The 16,020-nt window shown below is 38.8% G+C and overlaps 1 protein-coding gene across 1 annotated transcript in view; it reads right to left on the bottom strand.

Moving 5' to 3' along the window:
- FURIN (furin, paired basic amino acid cleaving enzyme) overlaps window positions 1–16,020 on the bottom strand; it is a gene marked incomplete in the record, with an annotated part of 160,242 nt that overhangs the window by 49,913 nt on the left and 94,309 nt on the right. The window contains 1 exon segment of the mRNA XM_072399139.1: window positions 390–485. Within this exon segment, the coding sequence (XP_072255240.1) occupies window positions 390–485 (96 nt within the window).

Raw genomic sequence — 16,020 nt, forward strand, 5'->3', positions numbered from 1 at the left:
AAAAAGGTTCCAGCAACTAGTCTATACTCTCCAGTCTTAGAGGAGTTGTAATAAATCAGGCCCAAAGCATAAAGCTGAAAAAACGTTGAACAGTTTGCTTGTCACTTCTTACAGCCTATAATGGAATCTGGGCCCACCCTGGTTAATTGGGAGCCCCACTTGCTGGCCATTCAGTAAATGTGGGCTTGTTGACTAACAAGAGTGGGAAAGGGGAGTTCAAGTAATCACAAAGTTTAAAAGTAGTTTAAATTTCACATTGAAGCACTTTATCACTTATCCACTTTACTCTAAATATTTTTTCAAATTAATACTATTTTAATAAAATATATTTTTTAAAATAGGAACAATAAAAATGCATGAAGAAAAACAGAAGATAACAAGCTACATACCAGATACCATTGCGATGTAAATTTGGGATCTGTTGGTTCTGTAAAAATCTCTCTCTTTCTTCTCCTCTTTGCCACCTGTTGTTCTGCCCAGTGCACCTATAAAAAGATAGATTGTTAAACCAAAGAAGAAAGCTGAAAACAAAAAAAAAAAAAACAATTCAAGAATCTTCCTAAAAGATATTATGTTTTTATTTCTAGAAATTAACAAATTCTAGAGATAATCCGGACCCAGCAAAATCATTTGGAGGTCCTTTGTTAATAGTTGAAAGGGAATGAAGTAATAGGGAATCTCCTCCATATTGTAATTTTGAACAGAATTTGGGATTTTTGATGGACGTCAGCACTTTGTTTTTGCAAAGTTGGCACCCCATATGCCAATGGCTATATGGAGTTTGTATGTCCTACACACAGTTCTTACTTTCTTACAGTACCCCAACCAGACATGTCCCTATTTAATATACTGCGCTTGTTAATATGTTGGCGCTATATAAATCTTGTTTATTAATATAATAATAATAATAATAATAATATTAGTGCCAGCCATAGACCAATCAATACAATAGTTCTATCGTGCTATCATACTGCTATTTACATTTTTTTGAAAGTAAGGTTTGATTTTTGTCTTCTTTTCCCTATAGGGTAAATTTACAAGAAGGGTCTCCAGGCATTGCAGGGGTGGATCTTTTCCAGCTGCTACCGCTCATGTTCAAAGCTAGTAAGCATTGGAGTAATTTTATTAGGTAGTTGTCAACCTTCCCTATTTATTCAGTGTAGGTAGCCATAGACAAAACACTTGTAGTGTCCTTCTGGTGGCCAAGGTTAGCCACAGTTAGGAAGCAGCTATCGCTTCATTCTCAACCACCCATGTGAACTTGATGAATAACTTTTGACCTAAGGCTAGGTTCACATGTGCAGTAAGGTTGGGGTGCGTTTACCGATTCCTCATGCCAGGAACCGCTACCTTTCAGGAGATGCTACTCGGGTAGAGTCTTCCTGCAGAAGCCCGGTAGGTAATAAATAGGACAGGGGATGAGCAGTACTAACACCCCTCACTGTCGCTGGCTGTCACGTGCTCTGCAGTGCTGTGTTTGAGGAACGGCGGGGAACCTCACCACATGCTCAAAGACTTTTTTTTTTAGCACTGCCCCAACTCTCTTGAATGATCTTCTTCCTATTTAGCTTGCGCCGAATTTCTGCTCATTTAAAAGAGCACTGAAAACCCATTTTTTCATACTTGCCTACCCATCTTTTTCTGTCTTTTAAATCCCTCACTACTTCCCACCACTACATATCTCCCCTTTTATTCAGCGCTACTTCCCCCACCTCCTAGATTGTAAGCTCTTCAGGACAGGGTCCTCTCTTCTTCCTGTGTCACGGTCTGTATTTGTCGGTCACTTGCAACCCTTAATGTACAGCGCTGCATAATATGTTGGCAATATATAAAGCCTGTTTATTAATATTAATAATTGCACCACTCAGAAGGACGTTCGAACCTGCCTAGAAAGTGAACACACTGGTTCAGGTTTATTTACAGTTTGCATGGAGTTGAATGATTATTTAAGATATGCACTAAAAAATTGAGAGCACGAGAAAGAAAGACACGTTTGGGAAGCATTAAATTCGTCATATGGGCCAAGCCAACATGTAATCATTCTATATAGTGCCGTGGAATACACTGACACTATATAATAAAGAAGGTTGTTTAAGAAACAGAAGCAATCTCCCGGGCAATTTATCTATTCATTGCTGTCATTGTTAGGACAAGGTAGAGGTAGAAACACAATCCATATCAGGAGATAAAATGCACTGTTCTGTGCAAGGGCTGCAGATAAACTACTGTCATTTATAGAGTCATTTGAATGAAAGAAACTGCAATGAAGAAGAGAAATGGAGGCACTAACTGCACCAGCTCAACTGTGCCTGCCTGCCCGCTTCCTAAATCTCTGCTCACTGAAGTCACATAACCTTGAAAAGATTTCAGTAAATGTGTCCTGTGTAAGGTGGTGACAGGCCTGATAAACTGCAGATGCAAGGCACGCAAAATGACATTGGTGGGACCAGATGAAGCAAGTTGTGAAGGGGAAAAAAACTGCTCAGTGTAACTAAATTATCACTACATCTCCCGCTCACTTCCCTGGAACCGCTCAAAGCACGGTCGTTGAATGTTTCCAAATGATCTTTTGTGCTCCGTTAAAGCGAAACCCTTGACAATCTACAATTACCATACCACAGGAGATACAGAGAGACCACAAAATCAAACGCACGCAAGGAAAAGCATGCAGCATTATTGTCAACTGTAACACTGGGATCAAAGGGCATTTGCAGAAGGGTACTTTTATCATTGCCATGGAAACAGGGTGTAAAAAAAAAAAATCTGGTATGTGAAAAAGTCTTTACAGTCACTATATATAGATACTGTACGGTTTACAATCATCCATTCAAGTTTTGGGCAACAAGCACAGCCGGGAACACTTCCTCGTGCCACTGTATGGAATATTATGGATCTGTAATAATGATTTCCTCCTAACCCTAAGAGACCGTGTTGGCACTCCATATCCAGGTATAAACACACTTGTTTTTAATAAACTGGTCTTATGAAAACACCAACTGTTAAGTCCTATAAATGTGAAGGCCAGCTAGGCCCTCCCCCTCGGTTCCTTCAGCCATACCCCCACTGGGAGGAGTAAGCAATCATGTGATGCTGTAGACCCACCCAGGAGGATGTGTGGAAGCATGTATAACATGTTGCAATGTATTTTAATTGCTTCCTTCCTTACTACCCATGGTAAACTCCCTTCCTTATAAGGCCCTTTTTTTCTTTTACATTGTGGTAATGAGATCCTTTAAATTAAATATCTCAAAAACGTTTCAAAGTAAGCAAATCTGTTTTTTCCCAGTCAAATTTCCTAATTAATTTTTTTAGTTTTAGGTAAAATTTAAAAAAAAGAAAAGAAAGAAAGGTAGCTAATGCTTTGACTGGTTATCCAAAGATCAATGGGTCGAGAACCACGATTTTTGGTTAGTACGGAATTTTTTGACAGCCATCATGATGGTTAAGTGGTTGGTTTGCTTATGAGAGTAAATACACAGTCTATGTCTGCCTTTATTTATGGAAGACAGTAGGAAAGGGATTATATCAGATTACAGTAAAGTGGCTGGACTATTGGACTTCAACACAAGGTTCCATGGATAGCACAAGTAGGATATTACTAATTGCCCACAACTGATCTTTCATGACAGATTTTAAAACCAGGTCCATCCACCATATCTGCCTACAGCAGGTCTAAGGATATAAAATTAAAATAAAAAAAAAAAAAAATCAGAACACAAAACAAAAACATTTTTTAGCTGCATGGCTCACCTGGATCCTGTTTTTTTAAAACTGGAAATAAATGTTCCTATTGCATTTATATGTGTTTTTATGCACTTTTTATAGTGTTTTATAGCTTGCCTTTAAAATGCTGGAAAATGTCTACTAAATGTTAACTAATTTGCGTATCAAGTGCTCAAAAACAGCAACATTATAAGATAAATGTCATAAATGCCTCAAGTAAACGTCCTGGTGTAGATTAACCCATTGTAATGCATGGGGATTTCAAACATGGGCTTGGGAACGCTGGGAAGTCCGTGTACACTAAGCCCTAAAATCATTTGCACAATTTGTTATTGGTTTGATTTGTTTAAATATGATGAAAAAACAAATAAGGGAAAATATAAAAATGTCAACCAAAGAAAATGAAATATATGACAGAAAAACAAACTACAGCTACATTTGAATTCAAGCCTGTGTTCAACTCCTACATTGGGTAAAATAACAGATTGTTAGTACATTCAGGCATGTTACAGTCCCTTTATCTAGAGGCTTCCAAGAGGATGATGATCTCTGCTTAGCAGATGTCCCAGGGGAAATTCTTAGAAAAAGAAGGTTCCAGAAACAAAAAAAAAAAAAAAAACAAAAAAAAAATAGCCAGGTAATATATGTTTAGAGGAAAAGTGATATACTAGATGCTTAAAGCGCACCTAAACTCTGAATTTTCTGTTTATATAAAAGGTAGACAACCCTTTAATGTAAAGTAAAAAATCTGTTGTTTGTTTGTTTTTTTTAAAGTGCAACACCCTTTAAAAAAAAAAAGGGGGGGGGGGGGGTGCAGCACTTATTCCTCGATCGCCTAGGGGAGAGCAAAGGTTCCGGGGATACCCACGTCACGCATCCCGGGAGGCTCTTGGGTGCCCCTTCTGTACATGCCTGAGCATCTTTGCAAATTCCTGATCTCATGCATGGGTGGCGAGATCGGCAAGTTTTTTTCCAAACTATGTCACCCAATCCTGCGTCGGGTGACGTAGGAAGAAGAACCTGGAAGAGGAGATGAAGATGGCGGTGCCCGGTGCGCCGGCTCATAGACGGATGCTGAGACGACGCGGGACCAGATGGAAGAGACCTCTGGACCGATCTACTGCGCTGCGAGATTGAAAAAGTGTGTGTGTGTGTGTTTTTTTTGTTGTTTTGGGTATTTTTCAGTTTATTTCCTCTTTAAATGAATTTCCTAATCATAAAAAAAAAAGGGGGGGGGATCCTGCCAGGGGCTGGGGCATCCTCATTAACACTCTGGAAACCCTGTAGACAGACCTTCCTTCCGCAGTGTTGCCACCCATCTGAATAAGGTTTAAACAACCTTTGGTAGGTTTGTACAAAGTAAAAGAAGCCCTGGATGAAGTCAAATTTCCTCTTACACGTCACACACAGAATGAAACTGGCTTTGGCCAACTTGGTCTAGTATTGATCTGCTAATAGCTGGAATGTTTGTATGGCTAAAAAACAACAGATGTTAAAAGACCAAAGCTATGTACACACGTCAGATAATTCTTGCTCAATATTCGCTTCAGGGTTGATATCGAACGAGAATCTGGCCTGTATACAGAGCTCGTCATTCATGGATCTGTCCTAGCGGATCTACGGACGATGAACAAACGAAAGTGAAAGGGAGAGAACACAGCTGGGTGCCGTCCCGTCATTCTCCCCTCTCCATACAGCAAACCGGTGCTGTATGTACAACGCTCGTTAATGCATTGTGCAGTCTTTTGTTGTTGGAAAGGATCGTGAAAGATTATTGCATGTGTGTATGCAGCCTAATAAGTAATGCATTTGCAATCCCACCATCTGGAGACACTCATCAGGCAGAGGTTCCCTAGACAAGTACACATGGTCGAGAATCATTTTTCTATTCCTCAAACAGATAGATATTTGTTATCAGCGCTTTTATGGAACTGCAAAGGGGTATTTGGCCAAAATGAGTCGGATTTTGATCACAGCTCGGGTGGGATTTATTCAGACTGGTGCATTACTAATGCAATGTTTTGACTTTGTATGTAGAAATGCTGCGTGGTGCACATGTTTTGCCTTTAGCAGGTCTTGCAAGGACCAGGTGCCTGCAATTAACATCCCTGCTAACTTAAGTCTGTTTCAAAGTGAAAATAAAACAAACAATTCTTTAGAGCTCAATAACTCAGTAAGCTATAAAGGATGATGCAGACTTTCCTATTTCCTATACAAAGCCATTCTTCTGCAAACTTGACAGTCCATGACAACAGAATGCTCCATACTAGACAACCTTTGAAGTACACAGTCTCCATAGTCCTCTATAGAGAACAAGTGCTACCCACTCAGACAATGTCTTCCAGACTCAGACTTGTGAGGATCAGAGAAGCCTTTCATTGCTGCTCTCAGCAAAACCGACTGTGATAAACTTCCCAAATTAAAGCCACGTTTGAAAGGCCATTAAGTTTTCATCAGGCGTGGCAATGACTCAAGTCTATGTAAGGTTATCAAACAAAAGTACATTTGTTATGAAGAGGAGTCATTTGCTTTAGTGAATGTCTCAGTGAGAGATGACACACCACCTCCTAACTACCCTAATAAAAGCAAGCACCGAACACCCACAGGTCCTCCCTCCATCACAAACATGGACTTCATAGCTTCTTCATGCTTCATAATGCATTAAACGTTAAAGCAGATCCCAATCCCACACATTAGTTGAGCACTCCTTTCTGCTAAATCCAAATAGTTCAAAATTGAAACAAATGCATATCTATAACACTAAACTCAGATTTTGACATTTCGTTTAGAGTTATGTGAGCAGTGTAATTGGAGTAGAATTTTTAGGAATATCAACCGACAGGTATGTGTAAGCTATGGCTTTGGCTGAAAACCGTTCCTTGCCCATGGCATTGGAAAAAATGATCATGTAATTGAACATTTCAAGTTTAAATTTTTTTTTATTTGTTTGTGTTCCCAAAATTCTATAAATCAGCCCCTCAAGCTAAAGCCTAAAATTAATATAGCATAAACTTTGATTGAGATTTCTGCACCCGTCAAAAGGTGGGTTGACTCACTGGGCCTGATTTATTAACGCTCACCAGGGCTGTAAAGGATACACTTTCATCAGTGAAGCTGGGTGATCCAGCAAACCTGCAATGGATCTTGTCTAGAACTCAAAAATTTTGATAACAAATCCATTCCAGTTTTCCTGGATAACTTAGCTTCACTGATGAAAGTGTGTCTTCTCCAACTTTGGAGCCCTTTAATAAATCACTCTAACCAACTCATGGCAACCTGTGCTAGATGCAGCATAGCAATTCCCAGTCACAACAATCCCTTCTCCATGTTTCACAGTAGTTACAGTGTCCTTTTTGTAAAAATGTAATTTTTCATCCTATATAAAGTATTGTAGCTTGTCAGTATTTTCTTTTCCAAATCCAAGTCTATCTTTTCTGTTCTGCTTTTATGGGACTTCAATTGATTCCACTGATCAGACACTAATGGACCTTGACGTTAGAATGTGTATCTATAGAAAAAGCTATCTTTGGCTTTTTGTCATCCATTCTTGCTGGCCTCCTACCCATTCTGGGGTTGGTTGTCTTTTTGCGGTCATGTCCAAACTTTGGCTACAGTCCCATAGACCTTAACATATCATCTACAATTACTGTAACAGGACTGGATATGGTATTATAGTCTGCGCCTTTACCATGTTGGTCTGTAATTTACTTTCTGATCTCCTCAGAAAACTCCACCATTTGTTTTCTCTAGTCCATGTTCAGTGTGACACACAACGACACCAAACAGCCGAGAGACTAAAATAGGCTTTCAAGAATATATAAGGCTTTTGATTTACCCTTTGATTACTTTGCAGGGGCATGAAAAATATTTTCAATGAGCTCTAAGGGTACCAACAATTTTGTGGCTCTTTATGGAGAACGGGTGCTATAGATGTATCATATATTCTGGTAATATTCACCTTTACCTTGAACAAAATTGTGTCCTTACCCTCTCGAATGTCTTACTATTCGTCTATACTCCATGGGCTTGATTTATGAAAGCTCTCCAAGGCTGGAGATGATACACAGTATCATCAGTAAAGCTGGGTGATCCAGCAAATCTGGAATGGAACTGGTCCATGATTCAAAACATTTGCTAGCAAAGACTTTATGGACATTGATTCCAGATTTACTGGATCACCCAGCTTCACTGATGAAAGTATATTCCCTGCAGCGTTGGAGAGCTTTAATAAATAAGGGTCCATATTGTGATAGGGAGCTTCAAATAAAGATGAGGAAGCAGCAAGAGGGCAGCTCCAGGTTTCCTACCCATATTTGTTTTTCGTCATTTTAGATTTATTAGGATCATAGTAAGAAAAAGGCAAGCAAGCCCTAAAAGGTCCACATTAAGACCGGCAGCTGATGAGCTGTAGCCAGTGGAGTCTGGAGGTGTCTTATGGATGTGAGTTTATTACCTTGATGTTTAGTACTCGGGGCGTTTTATAGTAGCTGGAGTTTTGAGCACAAAAAAATTTTTTGGGTATGATTGTACCATGGCTATTTTGGAAGAGATTCTAGTAAAAAAAGAAAAAGAAAACAAGAACACCCCAAAATACATACACATTTATTTTTTTAGACATTGAAAGAAAAACTGGCAGAGGTTAAAAGCCTTTCCTTTCCAATGTATGGCTGGAGTTGGCACCATAATCTTTGATTATCTCACATTATGACAGTCCTATCTATGCATTTAAAAGTTTAATCTTCTTGTTTATGTTCTATAATAATCCACCAAAATAGTTCAATTACTCATCCCTGTGTGTTTTGCTTTTTTTTGTATTAGTATTCTGATGACAACCACCGGGACAAGCAGCACATTGGTGCCTTTCCCATCTATTGTTAAATGGCTGCCATGGAAAGCTTCCTATATTTAAAGTTTTGTTGCTTTGTGGGCATTGGACCATAAGCACATGCAAATCTTATCCAATCTAAACATTCAAATTTAATCTTGTGTCTGTGAAATATTCACAGTACCAATGACCTGGATTTCTACATTTAATTGAAGTTTTTGTAGGATATATTTTATTCAGCATTCTCAGTAGTTTAGGATATGACAACCCATAAGTAATGTAGCATTGCTTCTGCAGGCTTGCAGGAAAAATCTCCGGTAATGGATAGCCATGTTAAACCTGCATTCATATGCAAAGAATGTGTGTGCGTACCTTGAAGAGAGCTGGAAACTTTTCCTTGGGAACACGGTGAAATAAATGAGATTGTTATGCTACATTAGTGAGAGGATTTCCTTTTTTTCACATTTCCCTTGTTAAACAAGTCACTTAAGCGGTCAAAACACATAAAAAATGCCTTTGAATAAATGTGTGGGATCCAATGAATAGACTACGGCAGTGTGCGAGAGTGTAGAAACCGTGCCAGCAAAGCAAATGGCACGCAATCTTCGCTGCACTCATTCACATGATGTTATTCTAACCTTTTATTAATCGTTTTTTTTTTCCTTGTAGAGTTAAAGCTAAAGTTTATTATGCTTATAAGTTTCATTCTCTGGATCTCCCTTCCCTGCTTTACAACATGCTAATGAAAATGTTTAATAAACTCTTATCAGTTTTATTACCTTTTGTCTAGTGTTGTCATTGTTGGATCTCAAAATAGATAAAGGCTGCCTCATTTCCTGGCTGAAGGATATCCAGCAATATCTAGCACTTTTCTCCCCAGACTAAGGCTACGTATACACGTCAGATGACTCTCGTCCGATAATCGCCTCGGGATGATATCGGATGAGAATCTGGTGTGTGTGCAGTGCTCAGCGTCCGTTCTGACGACCATCCTGGCGGATCCACAGACGACGAACGATCGTAATGAAAAAGTGAAAAATGATAAAGTAAAGGGGAGAAAGTGCAGTGGGGTGCTGCTTCGTTGCACCCCCCCCCCCCTTTTCTCACCATAGAGCAGAATGGTGCTGTATGTACAGCGCACCTTAATGCATCGTTCAGTCTTTTGTCATTGGAAAGGATCATGAAAGATCCTTTCCAACGACAAATATTGCACATGTTTACCCAGCCTAACTGTCCCTTGGCTCATAAGCTTAGCATCACATGTAGGTGGTACTCAAGGCTGTCTGCAAAAGGCTGAGGGGTGCTGTAAATTTTTTAGGAAGCTATGATCCACCTGCATTGTGCAGAGCAGCATAGAAAGCATTATTATTGGTTTTAGGATTTGGTATGCAATGTTAACCTGGGTGGCAAAAAGCTGTAGGTAGGTGGTCAAAAAGTGGAAGGGACCACACATGACACATTTAGTGTTCCCAGTTTTTGTTGTCATAGCTAGACAATAAACTTTATAATTCTGTCAACTTTTTACTGCCCCTCCCTTATAATTTGTTCCAGTTTCTAATGCCCACCCCCTGTTTTTCTATTGTCTGTCTTATGCCTCAACTGTCCAATACCCCAGTAATGAGACCCAACATTTCAGTAACAGCCTGGTGGTTACTCAAGTGCCGGGCGGTTCGCCTGGCTAAAAGGGGATTTTTTTTTTTTTTTTATGTCATTATCATATTGATAAGGGGGGGGGAATAAGAAGGCAAAATAATATTGGCTGCTTTACCTAGAGTGTAAGAAACCATTCTGAGCTTTATCTGAAGATGTGGACAACACAGTTACACCTGTACGAGCATGTATTAATTACACATTCTTTTATTACTACTTTTACAATTTAGAGGAGTAGTTTGGTGTCTATCCAGTCTGGAAAATTTATGTATGGGCAAGCCACGATCAATAGTGAAGGACAGCAGTGTTCTTATAACTCATATGCACATTTTAGGTACGCTGCCAATGAGCGGTAATAGTATCAGACATTGCGAGTGATCTATCCCCTCTTTCCAAGGATCTATGCAGTTAAACCTACAACTTGAATATTCTGCGAGCTACAGGCAGCCCTCAGATCTTCTGTCTCAACTGAATAAGCATGGCAGGTTTATTATTCATTTGTTCTCACAAATGACATTCATGAGATGGAAAAAATACTTCTAACTAGGGTATAGAGCAAGCAACAAACAATATATTTCTTGCACATGGACCTTCTGCTTTATGTCATTTTGCACCAATGTCCCCTATGTACATATTTATCTGTGTAGTCTTCAAACTAAAAACGTAAAACCGTGCTCAGCTCCACAATGGGTAAATGCTGTGGACTTATTACTGTGCGATTACACGGTTTATTTTTTTTGTAACCACTGAAGTATGAAAACTATGCCAACAGGAACAAATTCTTTTAGGCCATAGCAGCCAATCACAATTCTTGTTAGACTCGGCTACCTTGGGCTACAAGGAACGTTCCTTACAGCATACTTTTTTTTTTTTTTAATACATCTGCTGAAAGATAATACAATTCTGTACAACAGTGGATATCGTCATGGGGGCTACATCAATGTATGAAATAAATACAGCTGGCTGGATGAGCCGAGAAAAGAAAGGAATAATAATTTTGTTGCGCTGCACATGCTGTCATCAGCACACCACCCAGCATCTCAAATGCAAAAAAAAATTCAGAAAACAAAGCATTTCAAAAGCCACTTAGCTCAGGTACATTGCAATCTGCCTGCAGTTTTATGCAGTTTAAAGCACTCAACGAGCTCTATTACATTTTATATGTAGAACATAACTAATTTAATGTATTGTAAAATGTTTTGTGCACTCTGCATTTGCTAATACGAGAGATATTTTTTGTCTGGAAATCTTTTGAACAATGTACAGAGCAGTTTTAACATTTATATATACACACACACACACACACACACACACACACACACATACATACATACATACATACACACACAAAACACTGATCTCCAAAAAAAAAAAAAAAAATTAAAATAAGCCATCATAAAAGTAGCGGGAACCTTAACGTACATAGATATGCCTTTGGTTTGTCCAAAAAGAACTCCTCCACACACAGAGGTGTTATTATTGTAAAATGAAGGAGTGTGCGCCTTTATGGGAGGAATCTATAGTGAAGAAAAAAAAAGGATGGGTGAAGCTTAAGTTGGACCTTTAGCAGTTGAAAAACCAGATAACAGCAATAAAAGAAAAGTGACGGGATGAGAACAGAAAAGAGTCCAACGAGAGAAATGTCACCATACATATTACACCCATATATAATGTCACCATACATAATACACCCATATATAATGTCACCATACATAATACACCCATATATAATGTCACCATACATAATACACCCATATATAATGTCATCATACATAATACACCCATATATAATGTCATCATACATAATGCACCATAAATAATGTCACCATACATAATGCACCCATATATAATGTCACCATACATAATGCACCCATATATAATGTCACCATACATAATGCACCACATATATAATGTCACCATACATAATGCACCACATATATAATGTCACCATACATAATGCAGATTTTTATAATTCTTTTTGACTCTTCGCAAAGCACAATTTATTAAAATTTACTGCTGTCTATATGAGGAATAATAAAAATGTATTCAGATCCTGTCCTTCAAGGACTGCAGTTGGACAGCCTTAGTCTACAAGATTGGAACTCGGTCTATCTTCTGAATAACTAATAAATGTAAGCCACACAAAGCACCCATTAGCAGTTCTCTCAGCTATGCGATAATTGAAAATGCATAGACATTTCTTATCAGCGGGAAGGGATATTTTCAGGTAACCCCCAGCGGTGAAGGGCTGACTCAACTTGAAAAGCAAGATCAGTGGTGACCGCTTATTGAGTCAACTATGTGCCAAAACGGTTACTTGATATTTCAATCTGGGATTTTGCTATTGAACTTTTTCTCAAGGTAACCACTGTTGCAGTTTGATGATGGAACCCAAAGCTTCCATATGTACAGCTCTTCCTATAAACTGGAAATGGCGTCACTGTGTGATATGGCTGCGGCCGAGAAGTGCTCATCATTCATGGATCCGCCCTGGGGGATCCAGGAATGATCGTAATGGAAGTGAAAGGGAGAGAGCGCACTGGGTGCCACTCCATCATTCTCCCCTGTCCATCAGTCAGAACAGAGCTGTATGTACATCACTCGTTCATGCATCGTTCAGTCTTTTGTCGTTGAAAAGGATTGTGAAAAAGCCTTTCCAACGACGATTATTGAACGTGTGTATGCAGCCTAAGCACTAAATGTACTGATAGTGATTGTAATGATATTAAGGAAATCATGTTTATTTACACAGATGGCATTCATTTAGATCAAAGCTAGGCAAGATAATTATATGGACAATAAGGAGTTGTAAGTTTTTTATTGTATGCTATGTAATTCTTTAAGGGAGCTAGGTTGAAGACTAGAGTACTCAATCTTTGAATGCATAAACCTTGGAAGGGACGGATTTTCCTAATATTATAACCACCTTTATGATTCACCCAAAGTCTGCTTCTTTACTTGACAGAAACCTGATACAAGTAAAAAGTGAATGATAAGATGGGAGTCGGAAATGAATAAGACAGCTATACAAAGTTTTATACAGCACTGCAGGGCAAGGAACACTCCTTTCTTCTTTAAGATGACCAATATAGCACAAGTATTGTAGGTTATTATGTACGACATGCTGTAACACCATTAAACCCGGCGGTCTCCGAACATGTCACTGATCCCTATGGCAGAAATGCTACCAACAGCACTTTTATCAGCTAAAAGTTTATAGATTTTCATTTGTCTTGGCTAATGACACGTAATAGGAAGAGGCACAAAAAGGACTGTTGTGGGAATTTTCTTTGATCTTTACTACTACTGAATGCCCGTTATGTAAGGAGAAAAAGACTTGAATTATCCCCAACATCAGACGCTATCTGCAGAGCTAAACCACAACACGCCTGGAGACAGAATGGCATCTGGAGGATTGCACAGTGACTAGATAACTTCCTCGTTTCCATCTCATCACAAAGGAAATGGCCAACAATCAAATGCCAACTGAGACCTTCTTTTATCTGCTGATGTAGAATTGAAAAAAGCTACTATGACCCGCACACTTAAAACAAAAAAAACAAACTAAATATGGTCTCTTGTAACACTTCTAACAGCCTCAGGCATTTCCTCCACATTCATCTAGTGGCATCAAAGCCGTGTTTAATTTTAAGGATAGAGAAGCAAACAAAGTGGGGTGGGTACATTATAAGATAGGAGATCATTACTAGTATGAAAATATGTCAATGTTTATTACTAACACGTTACAAATCCAACACGATAGACATTACCCTTCATTTTAGTAAAGGGGAATCATAAAGACAATTCTCCCATTTAATAATATTTAGATCTTTTTTGATCTTTTAATCTTTTTTTAACGTGTTCCACAAATAACTTCAAGGAGATTGAACCTTCCAATTTCTAAAAGAAGCTGTTTGTTGCTGAACTACTTCCATAGACTGTAACTACCCCCTGCTGTTGTACTCCAGACTGCTGGGAAATGCATTTAAACTGCTTGCAAAAGTCCCTAAAAAAGTCTATTGAAGCAGTTCATCGACCACCCTTAGATGCTGCATGAAGAGTCCTAAAAAACACAATGCAAAGCCATTGACAAGAAACACAACAGCCAAACACGAGAAAGGACAAAAAGAGATTTCAGTCGCTATAATTCAATTCAGTGATGACCAGGGCTTTGGGGGGATTGAGGACTGGTTGATACAGGTAAACGGTGGTGGTTTGGCTGAATGTAGCCTAATGGTCAACCTTAAAGGTCCCAATATTCATGTAACCATCTGTAACACTAGCAACATAAAACATACAAATGGACCATTTTATAATTTATACCCAAAGCAATTGTATTTTAATAGAATGTGCCATTGCAAGTCAGGTGACCAGTTCCCCCACCAGAAATTATTTACAATAGCCCAATTCTCATATATCTTAAATAATCCAATATAATCTAGCAGAAAGTCTAAAAAATAGGCAGGTATACCTTTGCCATCTCTTACCAACGCCAATTTAACTATAGGAAACCCATTTCTCAGTCTCGTGCAGGACATTTTGTAAAACTTTAGACATTTAGATCTCCCATCAAAAAATAGTTATAAAAGACTGTAGCAAGGCTAATATCAAGAGAGAGTGGGAATAGGCCACATATAATATGCCACTTCTAATTTTAAGTGAGTCCACCTTGCATGTACAGGAAATCGTCATCAGGAATACAAAGAGGTTTACATGTGACTGCAGAAATGTGCGCCATGATGCATCCTTATACAAAAAAATCATTTTAACATTAGATCATCCTTTAGGGTATTATAAAATGGCAATCTTTATATTTAATAAAGCAAATTAAAGAGCGATTGCAGTTAACAAGTAGAAGCAATCAGTGAGCTACTTAAGCGCCACCAAAGCCCACATTAAACCAGACAAATTCTTAAAGCAATCATGTTGATTATTATAAACTCCAAGTATTGCCTTGGACAAGTGAACTTTACAAATTCAAAAACCTAATAAATAGCTGTGCACCTATCTACAGATGTGGGACCTCTCACATCCTTCGGCCTCCTTCAAAAGACCTTAGTCTGAAATAAAATTGATGAGCACCAACTTCCCGTGTCCAAAGTCTTGCATCTCTTCCTGCAGACATGTGGTTTCCACTGTAGTGCAGTAATGTGTATAGGACAACAGTGCTCAACCCAGAAATTGTTTTAAACCGGGTGGGAAGAAATTGTAGGCAGGTGGCAGCACCTGTATTGTGACCAAACGCTTCAGTAACCACCCCAAAACAGCCGGGTGGGTGCTAAAAAGTGCCGGGTGGTGCGCCCAGCTAAAAGGGCCTGGGGAGAACCCTGGGACAACCAGAGCAGGAAAAACAAGATGCTAACTACTGATGCCATCCGATTGACCCACCCACCAACTGAATTCAGAAATGAGAAGAAAAAGCTGTAACACAGTATGCAAGCATGTTTGGTCCATTAAATATTCTTCACACCATTTTTCCTGAATACAGTTATTATTACAAATGATTTATATAGCACCAACATATTACATAATACTTTACATTAAATAGGTTTTTATTTGCTTAATAATAAGATTACTTTTGGAATTTGCCTAGATCAACGTTTTAAACAATTCTTCCCTGGCAAACAAGGTAATAATTGTTTATGCCTAAAGGGAAGTGTTAAAAGCCAATTGACTTCCCTTATTCCCTCACTCCACCAACCTGTCCTTGTCCCCACCCATAATCTCCCATGATAGTCTATCAAGATGAGATGGAACAAAAATATGCTGGAGGATTTCATTGAAAAACAATAGCAAGATGGAGAGTGTGGTGCGCTGCACTT

This window comes from Pyxicephalus adspersus, chromosome 2, assembly GCF_032062135.1.
Source record: "Pyxicephalus adspersus chromosome 2, UCB_Pads_2.0, whole genome shotgun sequence".
Classification (NCBI taxonomy): Eukaryota; Metazoa; Chordata; class Amphibia; order Anura; family Pyxicephalidae; genus Pyxicephalus; species Pyxicephalus adspersus.